The 27,064-nt window shown below is 44.2% G+C and overlaps 1 protein-coding gene across 12 annotated transcripts in view; it reads right to left on the minus strand.

Annotated features, from left to right (window-relative positions):
* Window positions 1–27,064, minus strand: part of LOC125965092 (serum amyloid A-2 protein) — a 125,744-nt gene that overhangs the window by 54,833 nt on the left and 43,847 nt on the right. For 2 of the 12 annotated variants that reach the window (XM_049712875.1, XM_049712877.1), the window contains exons 1-2: window positions 10,822–10,912; window positions 10,411–10,502 (exon numbers count right to left, since the gene is read on the minus strand). The exons of 4 other annotated variants lie outside the window; for them this stretch is intronic. In XM_049712875.1, coding sequence (XP_049568832.1) covers window positions 10,411–10,502; window positions 10,822–10,826 — 97 coding nt within the window. In that variant the 5' untranslated portion in view covers window positions 10,827–10,912. Of the gene's footprint in view, window positions 1–7,705; window positions 7,990–8,379; window positions 8,519–10,410; window positions 10,503–10,821; window positions 10,917–27,064 lie in introns of those variants that run through there. 6 more of the 12 variants (XM_049712879.1, XM_049712871.1, XM_049712880.1 and 3 more) reach the window with 6 other exon arrangements.

Genomic DNA, 27,064 nt, shown 5'->3' on the forward strand with positions numbered 1-27,064 from the left:
CTCCAGGAGAGAGGGAACATTTTCTATTTCTTATCTTGAGGAGACTTCTTTTGCCAGAGACGAGTAGGGCCTATAGTTTTCAAGGTCAAGTGCTGGAAACACATTGTTTAACACTGAAAGAGATGCAGTCCTGAGAGAAAAAGAAATCATATGGAAAAGAAAAGGTCAGAATAGGATTATTAACAGATGGAATATGGCACATAAAGATTAGGGACATCTGGGCTTCCCTGGTGGCGCAGTGGTTGAGAGTCCGCCTGCCGATGCAGGGGACGCGGGTTCGTGCCCCGGTCCGGGAGGATCCCACATGCCGCGGAGCGGCTGGGCCCGTGAGCCATGGCTGCTGAGCATGCGCGTCGGGAGCCTGTGCTCGGCAACGGGAGAGGCCGCAGCAGAAAAAAGATTTTCCTCTTATCTTCCATTATAAATTTTTTATGTGACTCTGACAGGTTTATCGATTCTTATTTTATAATCGTTGTTCATTTCGCTGCGTTATTTATGTGTACGTACGTGTCTGCACATTTAGTGTTGTTGTGGGGAGGTGTGTGTGTAAAGAGAGAGAGGCATATACAAGTCAACTATATTATAAATGGACATTTGCTGTTTTTCCTTATCTCATCCTTGGAATCCCGATCGGGACAGGAACTGGGCTGTTGGTTTTCTTCATCATCATACTCAGTACCTAGGAAAATGCCTAGACACAGGCAGACTTAATGAATCTTATTGGACAAACATGTCCACTGAAGAAAATCGAAAAATTTAAAATAAGTATAAAAATGAAAATAAAAGCAATACGAATTTCATCAGCCTAGACGGGGCGGGCGCGGTGGTGGGGGTGGGGGACCGGTGTGCAGGAAGAACCTCTGTAGAAACGTCATGTTTCCAATCTATTGTCTCAGTGCATGTAGACATATAAACCCATAAACAAAAACAGGGTGATATAACACTATCGTTTTATGTTCTGCTTTTTCACTCCACAGCTTATCATAATCATTTTTGTATGTTACTACCCTTACCTACCACAGTCAGTGGCAAAGCCGAAATTCAAATCCAGCCTGTGAAGCCTGGGCGTTTGGATTCTTAGCCGTAGGTTATAGAGTTGACACCTGAACTTGGCAGCCGTTATTAGCATATAAACAAGTAACTGGACAATATATTTTAATTCAATTTCATTAAATACTGATTAGCTTAATAATACCTCTCCAGTGGAATGTTACCCGCATGAGAGCACTGATCTTGTCTATCTCAGATTCCCAGCGCCCAGAACAGTTCCTGCCACATACTGGGGGAATTATTAAATGGGTGTTGAATAGTGAATAAAAGGACGAATGAGTTCTGTAGGCATCTTTACTGGAAGGATAAATTGAGGTTTTTAGAGACTCTTTGTTAGACTGTTTTGGACAGTCCCAAGTCCACCCTGCAGAGAATAAAGGATGATCTCAGTGCACTGGCTCCCTCCCAGGTCAGATCGTCCAGGAACTAGACACGCTGGCCAGCCTGAGTTATTGCCCATTTGTCCAACTCTTTCAGGAAACGTATCAGTGGGTCATTGACGGGCGATTTTGCAACTATGGTTTAAACAGAGTGGTTTGACAGGACTCCACAGGTAGTAAATGTGTGTATAAACAAAGCACACTATCCTCAGAAAGGACCTGGGTCTTCTTTCCCATAATTACAGATTTCAAAAAGCAAACCTGGGAAACTAGAGAGTGGTGAAAGGGCTCCCTATGCACCCGAGAGTGAAAAACAGGCTGTTGAGTGATGCTTCTTTTCTATCACCCACAGCTGAGGACACAGCGGCTCCAAGTACCCCACATCCTAGAGAGGGCATCCAGGAAGCAGGGCCAGACCTCAGTAAACTCCCAAGGCTGACAAAGAGGCAGCAGTGCCGGCCTCTGCAATCAACACCTCTCCAACCCATTCCACCTCTGGTCCACTTAGGAAACGCCAGAGGAAAGGGAGGGAGAGACGGCAGTGTCGTCAGTCTTGTGGGGAGTGCAGTATTTGTGGAGATAGGTGATTTCCTCACATTGGTTCAGGGTGCCAAGAAGAATAGAAGAATGTCTGTTCAGTTCTCAGCTGGGTGCGTGCTCACTGCAAACACTCCCAGCTCATTCTGGTGCCCCTATCAAAGCAGAAGGGAGTACGGTGAGGGAGTTCTTGAGAGAGTTGACATGTGTAGGAGCCGGTGACTGTTCTGGGGATTTCTAAAAGGTTGGAGCACCCATGCCAGCAGAGCTTAAAGAGGCAGGGGTGGAGTGTGACTAGGAAGGAGATGGGGTGAGCTCTTTCCCATCTGCCATCTCTGCAGGAAGAGAAGAGGCCCTCAGTCATTCTGGGGTTAGAATAAAGGCAGTGCTGCGCCAGGTGAGGTGACACCTCAGCTAAGGAGGGAGCTTGGAACATGGACCATCATCAGGACCAGTTGTGGATAACCTGCTCCTCTCTGGGGAGGTCCTCCATAGCTGAGGGGCTGGTATGAAGCTGAACCTCACCTCAGGAGCACCCCCATCACACCTGATGATTAATAATAGCTCAAAGCTTATTATTATTTCTTCTCAGTAAATATAGTGAGAGAGAGAGAACTTGCATAGGTTTACATTTATATCTCATATTTCATCATTTCTAGGACACACATTCCTTGATTATACATTTCTGAAATTAGGATGTGTCTTACATTCACTAATGACCAGGCAGCACTCATGAAATTGTTGTCATTGCTTTAGGATTAATTTTGTGTATGCTTTCCTTTTTGTTTATACACAAGAGTGATGTAAGATTAAAATCTATGTCTAAGTTTAAAAGAACTCTCTCAGTACGTGTAAAGTAAAAATTCAGAGTGATAAGAAAACATTATGTCTGAATCTAAATGGTAGCATCTTTTTTCTTGGTGGTGTATAAATAGTAACACATCTTTCAGTCTAGGGGTCTTAGACTCAGAGAAATACAGTGTGTCCTTTTTCCCCTCCTCTAGTCTCACAGAGTGTTCTCTGCTAACTTGCCCCTCTGATAATCAGCACAGTACTTTGGAAATTCAAAATATTCATTTATTTCTCCCAAGGCTTCTCATCAGCTACCACAACGACTAACAGTTTATTTGCACATGGCGTTCCTCATTTTCATTTCTATGAGGGAGTGTGCACAGTATCGTTGGAGAAAACTGAATATTTTCTATGATGAAGTAAAATTATATCATTTTGGCTGGTGTGAGTATGATATTTGTACAGATTTAGTAGTCACCTCAAAGTGACTCATTACCACATTCTGCAGATCCAAACCACATCCATACTTTCTACAACTCCCAAACCCTCCCCCCAGTTCTGTCCACTTCTGAACAATACTCTTCTCAGACCTTATTCATTCATTTCAACAAATATGTATAAAGCAGCTACTATTTGTGAGGCCCTATGACAGGCACTGTGGATACAATGACAACACACAATAAAAGAGACAGGCCTTTGCCCTTGGGTTCCCTACCTACTGGCTCTAAAGACAGACAAGAAAACGGGCGAACGCACTGGAGTGTGACGAGTCCTGGGGACACTCACCTACAGCAAGAGCAGGTACAACCAGATTCCCGCAGGTCCCTGTCGTCCATCTCAAATGTGCTGCATCCCCTGACCCCACTCTCTTCACCCTCGTTCCTTTCTCAGAGCCAGAGAAGTTTCTGCTCCCCTTGGGGTTAACCATCCTTTGTGGGTTGGATCCCTCTGCCTCTTGCTTCCCCTTGACTCTGCTCTTATTCCTTCTTCTTTACCTTTCTTATCTCCCTCTTCCTTAGCTCCTTCCTGTTCCTTATAACTAGTCTGACCTTCTTTGAAAGAAAACCTTTCTTGTATTAGTAAAATAAAAGACTAGGTCAATTATTCATTTTCAATAAGCATTTGTTGAGATGCCATTATATGCCAGGTACGGGATATTAGGGGTGAACAAGAGAGAAATGGTCACTTCTCTCACTGATTTTATAATACAAGGGAGGAAGATGGACCAAAAGAAAACCCAAACAAAAATTAGAAGAATAAACCAAAAATTGAGTAAAAGAATCCCACATGTTAAAAATTGGTAAACTGTAAAGAATAACCAGAGTGAGTCAGCCAGGATGACCAGGAAGGCCTCTCTCAAGAAACAGTGAATTCGGGAGAACCCCACAGGTGAGACATTCCCATCCTTGTGAAAAGCGAGCAGAGGAGTATGTGGGCAGAGAAAATGTCACCTGCAAACGTCCTGTGCCAAAGAAAATCTTGGTTTGTTGGTGATACTGGAGAGTGGGGAGCTTGGGAAGGGGTGGCATGAGATGCTGCTGGAGGGTGGCCAGGGACAGATCACACTGGGCTTTGTAAGCCATGATAAGCACCTGGATTATATTTTAAGGGACATGGGAATCCATTGAAGGATTTTAAGCAGGGGAGAGACATGATCTGAGTATAGTTTGTATGCTAGACTGAGAGGTAGGGTACCTACATGCTCTCTTTTGCCCAGGACAGTTCCAGTTTATTCCTGTCATCCAGGTATAATTATCAATAATGTCTCTTTCACAATGAAAAGTGACTTGGCTTAGATGATAAACTATACAGTCACACTTAAGCAGAGGCGGAAGCCATGAAGATGGGGAGACTACTGAGACAGCTGTTGCAGGAACCCAGGTGAGAACAGGTGTGGCCAGGAGCGTGGAGGTGCACGTGAGACCAAGCTGATGGGCTAGAGATGAATTTTGGAAGTAGAATCACAGGGCTTGCTAGTGGATTGGATGTGGAGGTAAAGGCAAGGGAAGCATCGAGCACATTTCCCAATATCTGGGGTGAGCCACAGAGGGAAGAGTCGTGTCATTTGCTGAATTGGAGTGGCCTGGGGGTGAAGAGTTCTGGACGGAGATGAGCGTTTCCTTTGGACATGCAGTGTGTGAGATCTGTGGAAGCCATCCAATCAGAGGTTTCAGGAGGCCAATCAGATAAACAAGCATGGAGCTTGGAAACCAGGTTCTGAGGGGGAGATATAAGTTTCAGAGGCGTCAGCATGTAGATACTGTTAGCTGCGCTTGTTGGGGAGAATACAGAGAAATAAAAAGTGCGAGCCCAGAACCAAGTCTGAGGGACACTTAGAGTTTGGGGAGATGAAAAGACCCAGCTAAGGAGATAAAGGAAAACTGAAGGGAAGCAAAAGGAGAGTGTGGTACTATGAAGCCAAGAGAGAACCTTCCAGGAAGGAGGGAGAGGACAACTGTGCTGAGCATGGCTCAGAGGCCTCCTGATAGGAGGAGAGAAACATGTCAGTTGTTTTGGCAACATGGAGGTCAGTGGTGACCAGAGCTGTTTTGCTGAGTGGTGGGGACAGAGGACAGGCTGGTGTGGGTTCAAGTGTGAGTCAGAAGCGAGGAATCAGAAAGTGCAGATGGGCAGGTTTTCAACAAGTCTGACTATAAAGAGGAAGAGGAAAACGTGCAAGAGTGAAGAGTGATGTGGATTGAACTCAGGGTTTTCAATGTGGTGCTTTATTGGGAAAGCTGTTACTGACTGTCTGGACTCTGCAAGGTTTTGCCCATGTGAGGAACAAGCACATTTTCCTCCCTGGTGTGAGTGTCACTGCGTGTCCTGTGCAAGAGAAGAGCACCACAGGAGCTGGGCAGAAGGAAAGCACAAACCAGGAAGTGTTTGTGTCCTACAACATCCCTCCTGCGCCCTGAAAGGACAGAGATTAACACTGTGCCCAGCTGGCACAGGAGAAATGTTTACCAGTTCCAGTATCACAAGCGGGGCAAAGAAGGGTGGACGTGGAGTTCAGAGTAAATAAACTGATAACCGGCACACACTTCTACTCTGAAAGTGGGATTCAGGAGCACTCCTAAGGGGAGACGATTCATGATGAAATGATCCCTGTAGGGGAAAGACAAGTTTAACTTCCTTGTCAAGGAGGAAGAAAAAGTGTGTCTGTAAGGTAGTTAGTCACAGGAGAACTTTCTCATACAGTTCCCATCAGAAGGCACTGTCAGAGGTGTACGTAGAGGCTGTGTCTCAGAAAAGTGAGTCTGACAAAATAAAGCAGGAGCAGGGTAACCGGGATTAGGGAGAGTGTGGTGGCAGATTGGCTGGCAAGAACAGGCTCAAAGCACTGCTGAGTTTAGGGCTCTAGTGGTAAAGTCTCAACAGACCCCAGGTTGTAAGGAGACTCCTATTATGAGAATGTTCACTATTAGATTTCTATCCCAGGTACTGAAGGTATAGAATTTGCAAAATGAGGGGAAAGAAAGGAAAAGCAGGAGAAAGGATGACTTGAAAGTTTAGATAAAGCAAGTTCTCCAAATTATTGTAAATAGGAAAAATTTAATAATCAGCCTTTTTATTACTTGAAATAAAAGTTGGATACAGAAGTCTATTCACCATTCTTTTTTTTTTTGGGCTGCATTGGGTCTTCGTTGTTGCACGCGGGCTTTCTCTAGTTGCGGCGAGCGGGTGCTACTCTTCGTTGCAGTGCGTGGGCTTCTCATTGTGGTGGCTTCTCTTGCTGCGGAGCACGGGCTCTAGGCGCGCGGGCTTCTGTACTTGTGGCGTGTGGGATCAGCAGTTGTGGCTCGCGGGCTCTAGAGCGCAGGCTCGGTAGTTGTGGTGCACAGGCTTAGTTGCTTTGCGACATGTGGGATCTTCCCGGACTAGGGCTCGAACCCGTGTCCCCTGCATTGGCAGGTGGATTCTTAACCACTGTGCCACCACAGAAGCCCCTGTTCCCCACTCTTTAAAGTGTTAGATCATTTTACTTCCTGGAATCTGTAATCTGAAAAAACCAAACACCAAAACCAAATTTTTATCCAAGGAAGAAGGTTATTGGTTTCTCTAGGAATTTGTGATTTATAGAGTCACATAATTCCTGTGCTCTAACAGGCCCAAACCCCTTTTATTAGACACTGTTTTCCTCAGTAAGAAGTAACATGCTGGGACTTCCGTGGCAGTCCAGTGGTTAAGACTTGGAGCTCTCACTGCCGTGGGCCTGGGTTCAATCCCTGGGGGGAGAACTAAGATCCCACAAACCATGCGGCATGACTGGAAAAAGAGTAACATGCTACTGGCTTTCCTCTGTTGGGAAGGGTCCAGGGAGGGAAAATGACTTCTTCTCAAGGACCTGATACATATCCAATGCAATACAAAACCTCCTGATACTTAATCTTCATGGCGTCCCTATGCCTCCGTTTCTGGACATGTTTATTCCTGGACACTTGCATCAGGAAAGGAATATAGAGTGAAGGGAGACAGCGTTGGAGGCACTTCTGGATGGCACAGACAGAAATTGGTTCATAGATGGATTTGTAGGTGTTGCTGAGAAATGAACAGAAGATCAAGGTGCAGCTGCTGGAGCAGGATTCCACGATTCAGTCGTCCCGAGGCTGTGTCCCCTGCCCACACACAGACACCACTGAGGACGCACTAAGGACACTAGACCCCAGGGCAGAGAAGCTGACAGGACCCAACTGCCAGGGAGTGAAGAGGCCTGAATACTGAAGGGCCTAGAAAGAGCACCACAGTAACCAGAGGGGCCTGGAGGGGAGCGGGTCTGATTAGGGGAAGGGGTGGAGCAGGGTGTCTGCGGTATGATGCTGAGATTGTGGCCCTGACACCCAAGACACAGGCACAGACTCGGTCTTCATGTGGGTGTCCAGCCATCACCCCTTGGGAACAAACAGGCTGTCCTTATATCAAAGAATAATACACGGTTTTCAACATTCAATCTCTTAAGCATTTATTAGATCTGCTGGCTTCTGTGGACAGAGAACTCACAAGCTCAGCGTCCCTGCCCTTGGGGGCTCACAGCCCCGTCGTCTCCTGAGCAGAGTGAGAGGCAGCTCAGTACTTGTCGGGCAGGCCAGGAGGTCGGAAGTAATTGGGGTCTTTGCCGCTCCGGCCCCATCTATTGGCAAACTGGTCAGCCTCCGAGTCCTCCCGTCCGTGGCCACTGTCTCCATGCTTAAAAAGGTCTGTGACTCTCTGACTATTCTCCCTGGCATCGCTGGAATGGAGGAGGGCAGGTAGGGGATTACTCCAGGGCTGACGAGCAACAGCCCACCCTCCCCATCTCTCCTCTTTCCAAGGAATCGAGGACTCTGACAGGAGCTAGGAAAGAGGGAATGAAGCCTGAGGCTGCCCGGGCTCAGCCCACCTCAGCCCTGCGGGTCCCCTTATGCTGGGTGAACAGCACCCATGGGGGAGGCTGGGGAATCGTCTGTCCCACCAGCCTTGCTCTGCTCTTCAGCCACTCAGACCCCACACAGGACACAGAGGGTGAGGGTGGATAAGAGGAGGAGAGGCCACAGCCCTACAGGAAGTTCTCCAGGGCCTGGCCCCTCCTGGCTGTCCGAGGCTCTCACACCCATCCCTGCATCCTCAGGGCCCCTGGTACCTGATCACTTCAGCAGCCCAGGCGCCCCCAGGTCCCCTTCGGGCAGCGTCATAGTTGCCCCGGGCGTGGAAGTACTTGTCTGCATCTTTGTAATTGGCTTCTCTCATGTCAGAGTAGGCTCGCCACATGTCTTTAGCCCCTGGGAGGAAAGCACACAGAGGAAGGATTATCAGGTGGACAGAAAACTGTGACACACCTTAGGGAAGAAGCAAGGAATGAAAACTCTTCCACTGACTCAGTTTCATCCTGTGGCTATAGCACCATGAGTGCCATAGATTGAGAAGAGCATTCTTGTGTCTAGTTTCCTGCTCCTGGTAACTCGAATGAGAGTCGTTATGGGGGGAGGGGCACAGCTGCGTTGGACCCGGTTGTCGGGCCCCTACGATGCTGTCTCTGGACTGCATCTCACTTAGGGCTCTATGTGATACGTTTAAGGAGAGAAGGGAGCTATCTTTATAGGGCAGGATTCCTCAGCTTCATACTACTGACATTTTAAGCCAGATAATTCTTTGCTGTTCAGGGCTGTCCTGGGTATTGTAACACGTTTAACAGCATCCCTCACTTTTACCCACTAACGGGCAACCTCTTCCCCAAGTGGGACAACCAAAAGTGTTTCCAAACATTGCCAGATATCTCCAGGACACAAAATTGCCCTTGGCCCAGAACCACTGTTATAAAAGGAAGCCGCATAGGATGAGATCCAGGGGATTTGGGTGAGTGAGGAGGTGACATGGAGGACAGATTCTGAGAAAGGGGCAGACATGCAGCACCTCTGCCCTGACGCCTAAGAAATGTATTCCTGCTGCGCGAATGCGCTAACTGTGACTTGATTCCCCTGCCTGTTAGGCACGTGAATGGCATCCTGAGGACTTTCTAGTGGACGGTATTGATGACGTGGGCTGCCTGAGGAAGCAAGCCCTCGAGCAGTGGGTCTTGCCTCAGCCTGGTTACACCTTCCAATCAGCTGGGGAGGTACTGAAAGTCCCCTGAGACCTACCTCACAGCCCAGGCCAGTTACCTCACACTCTCTGGGGTGGGTCTCAGGCATCAATAGTTTTCACTGCTCCCCAGGTGAATCCAACATGCAGCTGAGATTGATAAGCCCCCAGCTTGAGGGAGTGGCACTGGGACAAGTCTGCCCAGCAAGAGCTGTGGCCTCGTGCACAGCTGGGTTCAAACTTCTGTCCTGCCACCTGCTGACTGGCACTTAGTCCCTGGGCAGCAGACTCGGCTGCTCTCAGCCTCGGTTTTCTCCCCTTCAGATGGGGGGAGATGCCTCCCTCACGGAGGTATTCTGCAGGTAAGTAGGTGACCACCTGTCCCAGCCTAACCAGAACTGCACCTGTTTTCCTGGAACTGCCCCAGTTAGCGTTGAAAGTGTCCTGGAAAAGTCCTCAGACCTGGGCAAAGCAGGAGAGTTGGTCACCCTGAAGTGCATGTAAGGGCCGACTTCCTACCGGAAGCTTGAGATATGTTATTAGGTTCCCCACCCCGGTCGCACACGGGTTTTTTTGTCAGTTAAAAGGCTATAAATGGGTAGGAAACAGACTGAACCAGGGACAGTGTCACTGAGTATAGGAAGCAGGAGCAAGAGCTAAGCTGAAGGTCCCTGAATTATCCAATTAGGAAATGGAAGGTAAGAAGGAAGAGAGGAAGGAAGGAAGGAAGAGGGAAAGGGAGGGAGGAAGGGAGAAATGAGTGGAGGGAGAGAAGAAGAGAGGGGAAATAGATGGATAGCTTCCATCCTCCTTCATGCAATTGGTCTGAGGGAAATGCTGTACCATTTCAAGACTTATTTTATGTCTTCCATTCAAACTTCCATTTCAGCTGGGAATGATGACTGTTCTTTCTCTAGTGACTGATTGACATAAATCCTGTGGTTTTCAATCTGTCTGAAAAAAAGCTCCCCAAACACCTGGCACATTCTACCACATAGGGCAGCACCGCCTAAGACAGTAGCTCCAACCCTTAAGAGCGCTCATGGTGAATCCCAGAGGCCCATGGGTGTCATCCCCCCTCCACCAGCCTTACCGTCATAAGCCTCACCAAGGAAGGAAAACCATCGGCTGTGGACTCCCAGCACCAAGGAGCAGAGAATGAGGCCTGTGAAAAGCTTCATTGTGCTGAAATGAAAGGAGAGGGTCAGGGAGACACGGACAAGCCTTGTACACCCACTTTGGGATTTGTATGTCGAGGAGAGCCCGGCTGTTCTTTCCACTTGTTCTCATTAGACTCTCAGTGGTCCACCTAGGCAATATTGCAGTAGGACCTCACTCGGAGCCACTAGCCCTCAGCTCTGAACCCACCAACCCTGAACCCAAGCCTGTCTAAGAGGTCACCAAGGTGTCTATGGTGGAAGAAGAGAGCAGCTGGGACGTAGCTGTGTCTTGCTAAAGCAGCCTGTAATTAATCAAAAAGCATTTCCCATGCACCAGCACTGACCTCATTCAGGACAAATACAAAAGAGAAGAATTAAAGTAAGTGTTTTCAAAGAAATCACTCCTTGGAGAACTTTCTCACCTGAACCCGGTGGAGCAGACTTGCTGGGGACAGGTGACTGCATTTATACTGAGCCATCCCTGCTGGGGTCATGGGGTGAGAAGGAAAGCTGGACTGGTGCCTGGGGGAGAGTCCCTGCAGGTCATTTCTCCTACAAAACTGCAAAGGGTAACTTACTGGAGACCAGTGGCTGTCCTCATCCACAGGTCATATTCCGCATTGTGCAACCCTGAGAAAACAGCAAGGCCTGTTCTGCCTGGTGGCCACTGTCAGGGGTGGAGGGGCTGAGGCCTGGGCCACCTGGGCTGTGGAGAAGAGGGTGTGGAGCTCCAGGAAGGAGGCCCCCAGGCTGCTGGCAGGCGTGTGGTTAGAGGATACTCCTCCAGCCTGGACCTTGCCTTCCTGGTCGTTTCCTCAGGATGGTCCCTTCTGGACCAGACAGCCGATGTGTCAGAAATTAAATCCTTTGAACTCACGTGTAAAGCCCTTGAGCTTCAAAATTGACAGGCCACCCCAATGAATGTCGTGGGTGCCCCGAGCACTTTCCACCACTCTGTGTACCTGTGCTGAGCTCTCCGCTCCAGGGCAGAGAAAGCCCTCTCAGCCTCTCAGCCATGCATTTCATATGGGTCAGCACCTATCATGACAACAAAAAAGGGAGGTATTATAAAATAATGAGAGGCTTTTTGACTTGATAAAGGTTAAATACCAATAATCTATAGCAGCAGTTCTCACAGTGTGTTCTAGGGAAACCTGAGGGTCTCTTAAGACCCTTTCAGGGGAGTCTGTGGGATCAAAACTATTTTCACAGTAGCACTAAGATATTCTTTTCCTTTTTCATTCTCATTTTTTTCATGAGTGTACTGGGTATGAAATGTTCATTGATATGGTTTGAGATTTCTACATTGCAACTGACCTTTAAGAAACTACCACTTGTCAAGTTTTGGTATCATATCAAAGAATTGCCTGAATTATCATAAAATGCTATTAAAATGCTCTCTTGTTTTCTACCTATATGTTATATCTGTGTGATGTTGAATTTTTTTCTATACTTCAACCCAAATAATGTATTGTGACAGATTGAGTGCAGGATCAGACATGAGAATCCAGCTATCTTCTATTAAGCTAGATATTTAAAACTTTTCAAAAATGTAAAGCTACTATATGTGTTATTAATCTTTTTCTTCTGGAAAAAGATTATTTTCATTAAAATATATTATTTATGTTAACATAATGGATTTATTATTGTGTTTTTATTTATTCAATTATTTATTTGACCACTTTTTAGATACTCTGCAAAGGGTTTTTCATAAATTAACTCAATCCTCATAAAACTTCATAACAGCACAATATATTATTGTGTTTTTAAATGCTTAAACATTTTTTCTTTCCAGTATATTAAATCCTGATAGAGTCAGGATAAATTAAATTTCTTTGAGGTCCTCAATAATTTTTCGGAGTATAATGGGACCCTGAGACACAAAAGCTTGAGAATCATTGCTCTACAGCAAATCTTATGTGTAAAGAAGACACTTTAGGTGCATTCTCAAGAAGGCCAAGAAGGAGACATGGATGTCCTCTTCTGATCACCTCAGTTTCACATTCTCTTGGAGGACCTGCCCGTTGCTAAGACAAGAAACATGAGGAGGATAAGAAATGGAAGAGAAGAAATGAAACTATCATTATTTCTAAGTGATGCAAGCTTTTACGTAGAGAGCCCATCAGAATCAAATGGCACACTAATGAAGCCATTAAGAGAATTCAGTGAGATTGCCATGTTTCACATAAAAATTCAATTGTGTTTCTCTACACCAATTCTTTTTGTGTTGTTTTTTTGGCTGCGTTGGGTCTTTGTTGCTGCCCGTGGGCTTTCTCTAGTTGCAGCGAGCTGAGGCTACTCTTCAATGCGGTGCATAGGCTTCTCACTGCGGTGGCTTCTCTTGTTGCGCAGCACAGGCTCTAGGTGTGCAGGCTTCAGTAGCTGTGGCTCGCGGGCTCAGTAGTTGTAGCTCACGGGCTCTAGAGCACAGGCTCAGTAGTTGTGGCACACGGGCTTAGCTGCTCCACAGCATGTGGGATCTTCCCGGACCAGGGCTCAAACCCGTGTCTCCTGCATTGGCAGGCGGATTACTGACCACTGCGCCACCAGGGAAGTCCCAACACCAATTCTTAACAGTTAAAAAAATACAATACAAAATACTACCAAAAACATTAACTATCTAGGGAAAACTTTAATAATACACAAATATTTACAGAGAAAATTTAAGTTTGTTAAAGGATAAAAAGTGGGGGATGTATGTCATGTTCATGGAGAGGATGTTTTGACTTAGTAAAGATATCAGTTCTCCTTGGATTAATTTATAAATTCAGTGCAATGCTAATCAATATTCCCCGTGGAATTCTTTTAGGGACACAACAGATTTATGTTTTATGGATGAATAAAGGTCCATGAATAAGTAAGTTAAAAAAAATAAGGACCAAGAGGAGACATGCACTGGTCTCTAAGATGCGTGATCTTGGGATTTACCCCAAGGGGGGAGACAACTGTGATGGTAAGGCCAACAGATCGGGAGACAACTGCCATGAAAAAGAAGTTTGTTACTCACAGATCCCCAAAGAAGGGGGCACATCACACCAAGGGGTGGCCACACGAGGAAGCACCCAGGGTGGGCCAGGGGACAGAGAGAGGGGCAGAAAACGTGACAAACGCCTTTATTGTGGTTTCTGTGGGAGGACCAGTGAGGCACAGTGAGCGGGTTAAGGACTGGCTCATTTGAATACTTTCAGCTCTCGCTCGGCATAGGGGCTGGTTCCTAGTTGTCTGGTACCTGGCTCTGCTGTGATCAGGGCAGGTGGATAGTGGCCCAGAGCGTGAGGGCGCAATGAAGGAGGTGGTTGAAGTGTGAGCTCTGGATTGGTTGGTTTGTATTTGAAAGGCTCACTCACAGGTTACTTTACTATCACAGGTTAGTTTACTAATCTGTAAGAATTGGCTACCTCTGGGAGAAGCAGTCCCTCCAGGGGCAGGGAGGCCCCAGGATGTGAAAGCATCAAAAACACAGATACAGAATGGAAAAACATGTTTAACACAACTTCCGAGGCATCCTTGGAGTGGCTCGGGCATCTCGCTGCTGTCAGATGAGCCAGGCTGTATGAAGCTCTTGTCAGTGGATGTTGGATCCTTGCCTGGCTTGCTTTATCTTGTTGTAAATCCCTGTAATCTCTACTCTTCTACCTAAATGTCTCCGGTCTCAATCCACACCCAGCGGTCCACTCTTCCTCCTCTGCAGAATGGTCAAGGACCTAGTGAACTCCTCAACGGCAGGTTCAACTATGTTCTAGAGTTCTTGTCAGTCAGAGTGCAAGTGCCTCCTCTTCTCAGCTTTTACACACTTTTGTCCCCAGCCTGCCACTCCACAATCACAACCCAAAAAGTGCACTCTCTCTGTCCTCCGCCACCTGCCTGCATCCATCCCACGGAAGCTTCCATTCCTACATCCCCAGTGTGTTCCATCCACTGTTCACACTCTTCTTTCCCCGGTCTGCACCACACCTCAAGGAACAATCCGGTCACCTTGATGCCACAGAGCACTGGCTGCACTACTTGTGCCTGTGCAGGGAGGATGAGATCGGGCGCCCACTGGGTCCTCACCATCTCTGCCACATCTCTCATGAACCGTTCCCGGGTGCAGTCCAACACCATTTTAACATTGCCTGTAGGATGGTGAGACGGAGGATGGTACACACACTTCTCCGTGGGTACCCATTGCTTGATGTGAAATTGTTTCATCCACATCTGGGTTAAGGACGATCTTCAAAGCTGTGTGGCTCTACTTCTCTGGTGCCTATTCTGGACATAACTGGTGTTGCAAACATCCCTCAGTTCTCTTGGTCCCTGGGGATGCCCTCTGGCCCAAAGACAGAGACAGCAGTCACAGTTGTCTCCCCCCTTGGGGTAAATCCCAAGATCACGCATCTTAGAGACCAGTGCATGTCTCCTCTTGGTCCTTATTTTTTTTAATTTACTTATTCATGGAGTTTTATTCATCTGTAGAAAACAAATCTGTTGTGTCCCTAAAAGAATTCCACGGGGAATTTTGATTAGCATTGCACTGAATTTATAAATTACTCCAAGGAGAACTGATATCTTTACTAAGTCAAAACATCCTCTCCATGAACGTGACATACATCCCCCACTTTTTATCCTTTAACAAACTTAAATTTTTTCTGTAAATATTTGTGTATTTTTAAAGTTTTCCCTAGATAGTTAATGTTTTTGGTAGTATTTTGTATTGTATTTTTTTAACTGTTAAGAATTGGTGTTGGGACTTCCCTGGTGGCGCAGTGGTCAGTAATCCGCCTGCCAATGCAGGAGACACGGGTTTGAGCCCTGGTCCGGGAAGATCCCACATGCTGTGGAGCAACTAAGCCCGTGTGCCACAACTACTGAGCCTGTGCTCTAGAGCCCGCGAGCTACAACTACTGAGCCCGCAAGCCACAGCTACTGAAGCCTGCACACCTAGAGCCTGTGGTCCGCAACAAGAGAAGCCACAGCAGTGAGAAGCCTGTGCACCGCGTTGAAGAGTATCCCCCGTTCGCTGCAACTAGAGGAAGCCCGCGGGCAGCAACGAAGACCCAACGCAGCCAAAAACACGACAAAAAAAGAATTGGTGTAGAGAAACACAATTGAATTTTTATGTGAAACATGGTAATGTTTCACATAAAACCCGGTGGAGCAGACCTGCTGGGGACACGTGGCTCTAATTGTACTGAGCCATCCCTGCTGGGGTCATGGGGTGAGAAGGAAAGCTGGACTGGTGCCTGGGGGAGAGTCCCTGCAGGTCATTTCTCCTACAAAACTGCAAAGGGTAACTTACTGGAGACCAGTGGCTGTCCTCATCCACAGGTCATATTCCTCATTGTGCAACCCTGAGAAAACAGCAAGGCCTGTTCTGCCTGGTGGCCACTGTCAGGGGTGGAGGGGCTGAGGCCTGGGCCACCTGGGCTGTGGAGAAGAGGGTGTGGAGCTCCAGGAAGGAGGCCCCCAGGCTGCTGGCAGGTGTGTGGTTAGAGGATACTCCTCCAGCCTGGACCTTGCCTTCCTGGTCGTTTCCTCAGGATGGTCCCTTCTGGACCAGACAGCCGATGTGTCAGAAATTAAATCCTTTGAACTCATGTGTAAAGCACTTGAGCTTCAAAATTGACAGGCCACCCCAATGAATGTCGTGCGTGCCCCGAGCACTTTCCACCACTCTGTGTACCTGTGCTGAGCTCTCAGCTCCAGGGCAGAGAAAGCCCTCTCAGCCTCTCAGCCACGCATTTCATAAAGGTCAGCACCTATCATGACAACAAAAAAGAGAGGTATTATAAAATAATGAGAGGCTTTTTGACTTGATAAAGGTTAAATACCAATAATCTATAGCAGCAGTTCTCACAGTGTGTTCTAGGGAAACCTGAGGGTCTCTTAAAACCCTTTCAGGGGAGTCTGTGGGATCAAAACTATTTTCACAGTAGCACTAAGATATTCTTTTCCTTTTTCATTCTCATTTTTTTCATGAGTGTACTGGGTATGAAATATTCATTGATATGGTTTGAGATTTCTACATTGCAACTGACCTTTAAGAAACTACCACTTGTCAAGTTTTGGTATCGTATCAAAGAATTGCCTGAATTATCATAAAATGCTATTAAAATGCTCTCCTGTTTTCTACCTATATGTTATATCTGTGTGATGTTGAATTTTTTTGTATACTTCAACCCAAATAATGTACTGTGACAGATTGAGTGCAGGATCAGACATGAGAATCCAGCTATCTTCTATTAAGCTAAATATTTAAAATTTTTCAAAAATGTAAAGCTACTATATTTGTTATTAATCTTTTTGTTTTGGAAAAAGATTATTTTCATTAAAATATATTATTTATGTTAACATAATGGATTTATTATTGTGTTTTTATTTATTCATTTATTTATTTGACCATTTTTTATATACTCTGCAAAGGGTTTTTCATAAATTAACTCAGTCCTCATAAAACTTCATAACAGCACAATATATTATTGTGTTTTTAAATGCTCAAATATTTTTTCTTTCCAGTGTGTTAAATCCTGATAGAGTCAGGATAAATTAAATTTCTTTGAGGTCCTCAATAATTTTTCAGAGTATAATGGGACCCTGAGACACAAAAGCTTGAGAATCATTGCTCTACAGCAAATCTTATGTGTAAAGAAGACACCTTAGGTGCATTCTCAAGAAGTCCAAGAAGGAGACATGGGTGTCCTCTTAGAATCACCTCAGTTTCACATTCTCCTGGAGGACCTGCCCGTTGCTAAGACAAGAAACATGAGGAGGATAAGAAATGGAAGAGAAGAAATGAAACTATCATTATTTCTAAATGATGCAAGCTTTTACGTAGAGAGCCCATCAGAATCAAATGGCACACTAATGAAGCCATTAAGAGAATTCAGTGAGATTGCCATGTTTCACATAAAAATTCAATTGTGTTTCTCTACACCAATTCTTTTTGTGTTGTTTTTTTGGCTGCGTTGGGTCTTTGTTGCTGCCCGCGGGCTTTCTCTAGTTGCAGCGAGCTGAGGCTACTCTTCAATGTGGTGCATAGGCTTCTCACTGCGGTGGCTTCTCTTGTTGCGGAGCACAGGCTCTAGGTGTGCAGGCTTCAGTAGCTGTGGCTCGCGGGCTCAGTAGTTGTAGCTCACGGGCTCTAGAGCACAGGCTCAGTAGTTGTGGCACACGGGCTTAGTTGCTCCACAGCATGTGGGATCTTCCCTGACCAGGGCTCAAACCCGTGTCTCCTCACGGATGTGGAGGGCCGACTCTATATACAAATATCGAATCATTATGTTGTACACATGAAACTAATATAATGTTCTATGTCAATTATATCCCAGCATTAATTAATTGAACATGTTACCTTGCAGGGTACAGAAAGAATTCGGCACCATGGACCCTTTCTTTCTCCACTTATTGAGACTACACATCATACAACAACTTCAATTTGATGGGTGAGTATTGAAGAGTACACTGCTACCCCATGTCAAATCATGGCACAGAAAGGGCATCACTTGACTAGTCTCAGCTGTGTCAGACAATACACACACCAACTAAAAAATCAACAAATTATTTGGAAATTACTAGAATGATTTAGGAAACAACGTGTGTATAACCAATTCACTTTGCTGTACACCTGAAACTAACACCACATTGTAAATCAACTATACTTCAATAAAAATTTTTAAAAAAGAAACAATGTGTGCTATGACCATATCTTTTGTTGAGCAGTTTTAGAATTTATGAATTTTGTTCATTTGAAGGATCAGTGGCAGAATAATTAAACTTAATATATGACTTTACCATCTAAAACTTTTAAGGTATCCCCCCTCTGGAAGCCCCCCGCAAGCAACCCAGGAAACAGGATATTACTAACACTGCAGAAGCCCCTTGTGTCCCACTCTCTGCTGCATGCTTCTCCCTGCCCTTTCTCCAAAGGTAAACTCCTTCCCAAACTTTGTGTTATCATTCCCTTGCTTTTTTTAAAATTGTTTTTTTTAATCACATATGCATATCCATAAACAATATATTTTTAAGGTTTTTCCAGTTTTTGAACTTTCTGTAAATAGATTTCTATTGTATGGATTCACTAGTCATTTGCTTATTTTGGTCAACAATATGTTCTTTAGACATAGGCAGGTTGATGACTGTTGCAGTAGTTCTTCCATTTTCAATGCTGAAGACTATTGCCAAGCATGAATGTAACACAGCTTATTTCAACATTTGGGTTTTTTCTGTTTCACTATTACAGTGTTGCTTCTGGTAATCTTGTGCAAATATTCCAGTACAAGAGTTCAAATGGTAGAGACCTAGAAGTGAAATAGAATATGATTATGTTGAACCTTAGTTGGTAATACCAAATTATCTTTCCAAAATGGTTATATATATATATTTACAATACATATTTCTATATTTTATATATTTATATTCCCACAAGTAGTGGATACATGGCCCCCTTGCTCCACATCCTAGGCCATATTTGTTTTTTATGTCAAGTTGGTGAGTGATAAATAGTATCACATTGTAGTTTAAATTTGTGTTTTCCTGATTGTCAGTGAGATTGCCCATTTTTACATATTGATGAGCCATTTGTACTTTTTCTTCTGTGAAATTTATATTTATTTCTTTTTCCTTTTTTATTGATTAGTAGGAGCTCTTTATATACTTCATATAAAGCCTTTTTGATTATGTATGTTACAAATATCTTCCCCCAGCTTGTGGCTTTTATTTTCATGTTTTCAGTCATTTTCATGGGAGTAATGTATTTGGTTTTATATTTAACAAACTTACGATTCAACAAAATTATAATGTACAGCTATGCACTAATTCTTTTAAAATGCTTTCTTTCCCTTTATTTATCAATGTTTAGAGTAATAAGTTTAATCCCAGCAACTGCAAAGTTGTCTAATAAATTTGCTTTTTTAAAACGTTTCTTTATGGTATCTTTTGATGAACACTAATGCTTACCTTTGTTGTAGCTTTTTTTCAATTAAGAACCATCTTTTAAAGTGGAAAATTATCTTATTCATTCTCTGACAACCAACTTCTATAACTTATTAATGTATTTGCTCAAGGTACAGAATATATATAACCTATGACGTAGCTATCTTTGCAAGCACTGTGGGAAGTAAACTTTAATTTTTCTCTCAAGAGAGTTTTCTTAAAAAGCCAGTACTTTTTATTTTTTATTTATTTATTTATTTTTAGGCCATGCTGTGCGTCATGCAGGATGCTAGTTCCCCAACCAGGGATCAGACCCGTGCCCCCTGCATTGGGAGCTGAGAATCTTAACCACTGGACTGCCAGGGAAGTCCAAAGCCAGTGCTTTTTAAAAGAGTTTGGTTTGCTTCTTATTTTCACCTGGGAAATCTTTGAAACTTTCAACTTAGTTTCAAAGGTATAGCTGGTAGTCTCTACCCTTTGGAAGTGGATTACCTTCTGGTGTGCTGGAATCAGCTCATACTAGCTCAGGAGAGCTAGCTGTTACATTTTCAGGGATTTTGCAAGCCAACTGTTAAGTCTTCGTCTTTTGAAATTAGCCGTGGTGGCAGTATTTACACCATGGAAATTGACAAACACTTAAGTCAGGGTTTTTTTTGTTTTGTTTTTTTGTTTTGCGGTACGCGGGCCTCTCACTGTTGTGGCCTCTCCTGTTGCGGAGCACAGGCTCCGGACGCGCAGGCTCAGCGGCCATGGCTCACGGGCCTAGCCGCTCCGCGGCATGTGGGATCTTCCCGGACCGGGGCACGAACCCGTGTCCCCTGAATCGGCAGGCGGACTCTCAACCACTGCGCCACTAGGGAAGCCCAAGTCAGTGTTTTTGTTTTTTCTTCCAGAGAGCCATCTCTTAATTCCCAGCACATGCCTGGGACTACTTCTAATTCCAAGTTCCACAGGTCCTTTCCTTTGTTCTTCTAGGCGCTGACAAACCAATCCTTGAGGCAAGGGCAGCTGCTGCAAATACACAGCTTCAGCACCAGAAAGGCTGGATTCCCCATTCCCTATCCTTCAGTTCACTCAGGGAGATTAAAAGAGATATTACATTCAAACAACTTAAGAAATATTAAATTCTTGTGTATACTCTTGATTATATGACTGCATTTTCTCCCCAAGAAAACAAACATGGGGGGCAAATGCATCCATCAGAAAAGGAAACATTTTTTACACAGCTGCTCTGAGCTTCCTGAGACCAGGACCTACACTTGCCTATATGTTTATCTGGTAGAGGGCAGCAGCTCCCTAATACTGAGGCGAGGCAACCTGCTAGGAGGTGGGTGGTTTCTGCTCTGGGGGGCTTCTCACTCTTCCCATGCTCCAAGAGTGTGGGAAAACACCCTCCACTGGACTGCAAGTGTCATAAAGAAATGACCGACTTCCTAGAATCACACACAAGTCTAACACAACTCACTATCAAACCTAGAAACAGCCATTTAAGAGAACAGATCTACCGCGTTTCTCCTCTCAGTCAACCACTGGTGGCTCACACGTAAGACTGCACCTGCATTCTTCTGGCAGAAGTCACAAGACAGCAATCAACAACGACTGGACTTCCCTGGTGGTCCAGTGGTTAAGACTCCATTTTTCCAATGCGGGGTACGTGGGTTTGATCCCTGGTGGGGGAATTGGGATGCTACATGTCACATGGCGCGGCAAAAAAACCCAACAACAATAACTGCAACACAACCAAACCCAATAATTATCCTACCTTTAAACGACTATAGCATTTCTCAGCATAAAAGCTCTTCAGCAGCATTATTCTGAGCTGGTTAGAACCGGTTCACAGAGACAGAGATTCCCTATATAGACCCAAATGAGATTAATCTGAGTTCCCCTTTCCTTGTTCAAATTTGGACTTAATACAGAGTCACTGTTCTCAGATATTCATATAATCAACTTACTGGTGACACACCGTTTGTTAATTTAGATGAACTAACACCCTCAAGGTTATTTGTTTAAGTAAGCATCCTTTTGATGCAAAGAGACATAGACATCTTTAGGAAAACAAATAAGTATTAGATAAGTAGAAGTGGTTGTCAAAGATCTCTCCTCCCAGTATCCTCCACTAAAGCCAGATGGTTTTTCAAGACAGTCTGCTAAAATCTCAGGGGACAGTTAATTCTAAGTTACACAGATTGTTGTAGAAAACCGATAAAGAATGAAGTTGGACAGCCATTTTAAAGAAGCTAGAGTAACTTGGTTCTAAAACAAGAGTGGACAGTACAAGAAAACAATAGTCCCATTTCAATTCCAAAGGTGCAAAAAATTCAAAACACAGCATAGTGTTGCCAAACCAAATATGAGTATTAAAGGTGCCTCATAATTGAGTGCGGTTTATTCTTGGAATGCCAACATTACAGAATCAATGTAATTCACCACAATGATAGCTTAAAGGAGAAAATAATATTATCTCAACTGATTTTTAAAAAGCATTTGATAAAGCTGAAGGCATATTTATGGTTGCTTTTTAAAAATCCTTTAGAAAACTACGTATCAAAGTGAAATTTCTTAATTTTATAAGGTTATTTGCCAAAAAGCTACAGCACATATTTTATTTCATGGAAAAACCTTTAATTCATTGCCGTTCAGGATCTGGAATGAGAAAAGGAATGCTACTATCACCACTGTTGTGTAACACAGCTCTGGAAGCCCTGGCCAATGCCACAGAAAATTTCGAAAGTAAGACATACAAGGATTGGAAAGGCAGAGATGAAACTGTCATATTTGCAGTTAGTATAATCTTCAACCTCAAAAAGCACACAAAATCAATAAACTATAGAATTACTAAGGAAATTTAATAAGGTTGCCCAACACTTGATCCAAAAGCCAAATCATTTCTCCATAGCAGAAATAACAAAATGGAAAATATGATTAATAATAATAAACAATTCATGGTAACAACATAACTATAAAATTCCTAAGGACTGGTTTCACCAGTAATACACAGCACCACAATGGAGATTTCAAACCTCTAACAAACACCTTAAAAGATGATTCAAACAAATGGAGAGAAGTTCCTGGCTCACTGATGGGATGACTTAATATTGTAGACATGTTGATTCTACCACAAATTAATCCACAAATTTAATGCAATTCTAATGAAAATTCCAGTTGAATTTTCCCAGAACTGAAGAAAATTACTCCAAAATTCATATCAAGAAGTAAAGGTTCATGCATACAAAAGTCAATCCTAAAAAAGGAGAATATTAAGAAGAGGCACTTACCATATGAGGTGTTAAGATGTACAGAAGAGCACAGTAAAAAACAGTAGTATTTGCTCAACAAAAGATATATTGACCAATGGAATAGAATAGAGAGTACAGAGCTAGGGTCACACATATAGGACATTAGTATACGATCAAGGAGACATCACAAATCATTGAAGACAGGATGGGTTACTTAATAGTTTTGGAAAGAGAAAAATAAAACTGGATCCTTACCTAATACGTATACAAATGTTCACTCCAGAAGTATTAAATACATAAACATGAAGGTAAAACTATAAGGTTAATAGAAAAGAATATCAAATAATATATTTGTGATGTAGAGATGAGGAAAAAATTCTTAAACAAAACTTCAAAAGCGGGCTTCCCTGGTGGCGCAGTGGTTGAGAGTCCGCCTGCCAATGCAGGGGACACAGGTTCGTGCCCCGGTCCGGGAAGATCCCACATGCCGCGGAGCTGCTGGGCCCGTGAGCCATGGCCGCTGAGCCTGCGCGTCTGGAGCTTGTGCTCCGCAACGGGAGAGGCCACAACAGTGAGAGGCCCGCGTACCACAAAAAAAAAAAAGAAAAGAAAAAGGAAAAAAGAAAACTTCAAAAGCACAAAACACAAGACATAAAATGGTATTTCATTACATGAAAATTAAGAATTTATTTTCAGATAGAGAATGGGAAAAAGACAACGTCTAAATTACGGCAAGGGATTAATATTTCAAATATACAAGGAACTTCTGTGAATCATTAAGAAAAAGATGGCAACCCCAATAGAAAAATGGGTGAAAGGTACACAAAAAATAGTTTACAGACAACACACTAGAAGTAATAAGCTCACAGAGGGATGCACAAATCATTAGTAACCAGAAAAATGCAAATGAAATAAGCAGACGTTACATGCATTAGACCAGAAAAAAGATGACATCCGCAATGTGCCATGTATATCAAAAGAGTGATATTGCTGGCGTGCACATCCTTGTTTTCACTGTGAAGTGTCACTCTGCTGTCCAGGAGGGCAGCCCGCCCATATGCCCTCCAACAGTTTTGAAGGTTTCTATAGCTCAGTGCCGTTGCCTTGGCATGACCCAGCTATCCACTTTTCCAGTCTAAAAGCTTCCATCAAAAAAGAATTTTGCTTCAAATACACAGATTAGTGTCTAAATAATAAATAAAGTATTACAGGGTTGCTCTCACAGGACACAGTGACAATCTCTGATGTCTCTTTTGTTGTTGTTGTTGTTTTAAAAAACTCCTCTGTTAGAAATAACTTTTCTGGATACAGTTTTTGTGATCCTATCTGCTATTCTTGCAGCTCCAGGAGAGAGGGAACATTTTCTATTTCTTATCTTGAGGAGACTTCTTTTGCCAGAGACGAGTAGGGCCTATAGTTTTCAAGGTCAAGTGCTGGAAACACATTGTTTAACACTGAAAGAGATGCAGTCCTGAGAGAAAAAGAAATCATATGGAAAAGAAAAGGTCAGAATAGGATTATTAACAGATGGAATATGGCACATAAAGATTAGGGACATCTGGGCTTCCCTGGTGGCGCAGTGGTTGAGAGTCCGCCTGCCGATGCAGGGGACGCGGGTTCGTGCCCCGGTCCGGGAGGATCCCACATGCCGCGGAGCGGCTGGGCCCGTGAGCCATGGCTGCTGAGCATGCGCGTCGGGAGCCTGTGCTCGGCAACGGGAGAGGCCGCAGCAGAAAAAAGATTTTCCTCTTATCTTCCATTATAAATTTTTTATGTGACTCTGACAGGTTTATCGATTCTTATTTTATAATCGTTGTTCATTTCGCTGCGTTATTTATGTGTACGTACGTGTCTGCACATTTAGTGTTGTTGTGGGGAGGTGTGTGTGTAAAGAGAGAGAGGCATATACAAGTCAACTATATTATAAATGGACATTTGCTGTTTTTCCTTATCTCATCCTTGGAATCCCGATCGGGACAGGAACTGGGCTGTTGGTTTTCTTCATCATCATACTCAGTACCTAGGAAAATGCCTAGACACAGGCAGACTTAATGAATCTTATTGGACAAACATGTCCACTGAAGAAAATCGAAAAATTTAAAATAAGTATAAAAATGAAAATAAAAGCAATACGAATTTCATCAGCCTAGACGGGGCGGGCGCGGTGGTGGGGGTGGGGGACCGGTGTGCAGGAAGAACCTCTGTAGAAACGTCATGTTTCCAATCTATTGTCTCAGTGCATGTAGACATATAAACCCATAAACAAAAACAGGGTGATATAACACTATCGTTTTATGTTCTGCTTTTTCACTCCACAGCTTATCATAATCATTTTTGTATGTTACTACCCTTACCTACCACAGTCAGTGGCAAAGCCGAAATTCAAATCCAGCCTGTGAAGCCTGGGCGTTTGGATTCTTAGCCGTAGGTTATAGAGTTGACACCTGAACTTGGCAGCCGTTATTAGCATATAAACAAGTAACTGGACAATATATTTTAATTCAATTTCATTAAATACTGATTAGCTTAATAATACCTCTCCAGTGGAATGTTACCCGCATGAGAGCACTGATCTTGTCTATCTCAGATTCCCAGCGCCCAGAACAGTTCCTGCCACATACTGGGGGAATTATTAAATGGGTGTTGAATAGTGAATAAAAGGACGAATGAGTTCTGTAGGCATCTTTACTGGAAGGATAAATTGAGGTTTTTAGAGACTCTTTGTTAGACTGTTTTGGACAGTCCCAAGTCCACCCTGCAGAGAATAAAGGATGATCTCAGTGCACTGGCTCCCTCCCAGGTCAGATCGTCCAGGAACTAGACACGCTGGCCAGCCTGAGTTATTGCCCATTTGTCCAACTCTTTCAGGAAACGTATCAGTGGGTCATTGACGGGCGATTTTGCAACTATGGTTTAAACAGAGTGGTTTGACAGGACTCCACAGGTAGTAAATGTGTGTATAAACAAAGCACACTATCCTCAGAAAGGACCTGGGTCTTCTTTCCCATAATTACAGATTTCAAAAAGCAAACCTGGGAAACTAGAGAGTGGTGAAAGGGCTCCCTATGCACCCGAGAGTGAAAAACAGGCTGTTGAGTGATGCTTCTTTTCTATCACCCACAGCTGAGGACACAGCAGCTCCAAGTACCCCACATCCTAGAGAGGGCATCCAGGAAGCAGGGCCAGACCTCAGTAAACTCCCAAGGCTGACAAAGAGGCAGCAGTGCCGGCCTCTGCAATCAACACCTCTCCAACCCATTCCACCTCTGGTCCACTTAGGAAACGCCAGAGGAAAGGGAGGGAGAGACGGCAGTGTCGTCAGTCTTGTGGGGAGTGCAGTATTTGTGGAGATAGGTGATTTCCTCACATTGGTTCAGGGTGCCAAGAAGAATAGAAGAATGTCTGTTCAGTTCTCAGCTGGGTGCGTGCTCACTGCAAACACTCCCAGCTCATTCTGGTGCCCCTATCAAAGCAGAAGGGAGTACGGTGAGGGAGTTCTTGAGAGAGTTGACATGTGTAGGAGCCGGTGACTGTTCTGGGGATTTCTAAAAGGTTGGAGCACCCATGCCAGCAGAGCTTAAAGAGGCAGTGGTGGAGTGTGACTAGGAAGGAGATGGGGTGAGCTCTTTCCCATCTGCCATCTCTGCAGGAAGAGAAGAGGCCCTCAGTCATTCTGGGGTTAGAATAAAGGCAGTGCTGCGCCAGGTGAGGTGACACCTCAGCTAAGGAGGGAGCTTGGAACATGGACCATCATCAGGACCAGTTGTGGATAACCTGCTCCTCTCTGGGGAGGTCCTCCATAGCTGAGGGGCTGGTATGAAGCTGAACCTCACCTCAGGAGCACCCCCATCACACCTGATGATTAATAATAGCTCAAAGCTTATTATTATTTCTTCTCAGTAAATATAGTGAGAGAGAGAGAACTTGCATAGGTTTACATTTATATCTCATATTTCATCATTTCTAGGACACACATTCCTTGATTATACATTTCTGAAATTAGGATGTGTCTTACATTCACTAATGACCAGGCAGCACTCATGAAATTGTTGTCATTGCTTTAGGATTAATTTTGTGTATGCTTTCCTTTTTGTTTATACACAAGAGTGATGTAAGATTAAAATCTATGTCTAAGTTTAAAAGAACTCTCTCAGTACGTGTAAAGTAAAAATTCAGAGTGATAAGAAAACATTATGTCTGAATCTAAATGGTAGCATCTTTTTTCTTGGTGGTGTATAAATAGTAACACATCTTTCAGTCTAGGGGTCTTAGACTCAGAGAAATACAGTGTGTCCTTTTTCCCCTCCTCTAGTCTCACAGAGTGTTCTCTGCTAACTTGCCCCTCTGATAATCAGCACAGTACTTTGGAAATTCAAAATATTCATTTATTTCTCCCAAGGCTTCTCATCAGCTACCACAACGACTAACAGTTTATTTG

This window comes from Orcinus orca, chromosome 8 (assembly GCF_937001465.1).
Source record: "Orcinus orca chromosome 8, mOrcOrc1.1, whole genome shotgun sequence".
NCBI classification, from domain to species: Eukaryota; Metazoa; Chordata; class Mammalia; order Artiodactyla; family Delphinidae; genus Orcinus; species Orcinus orca.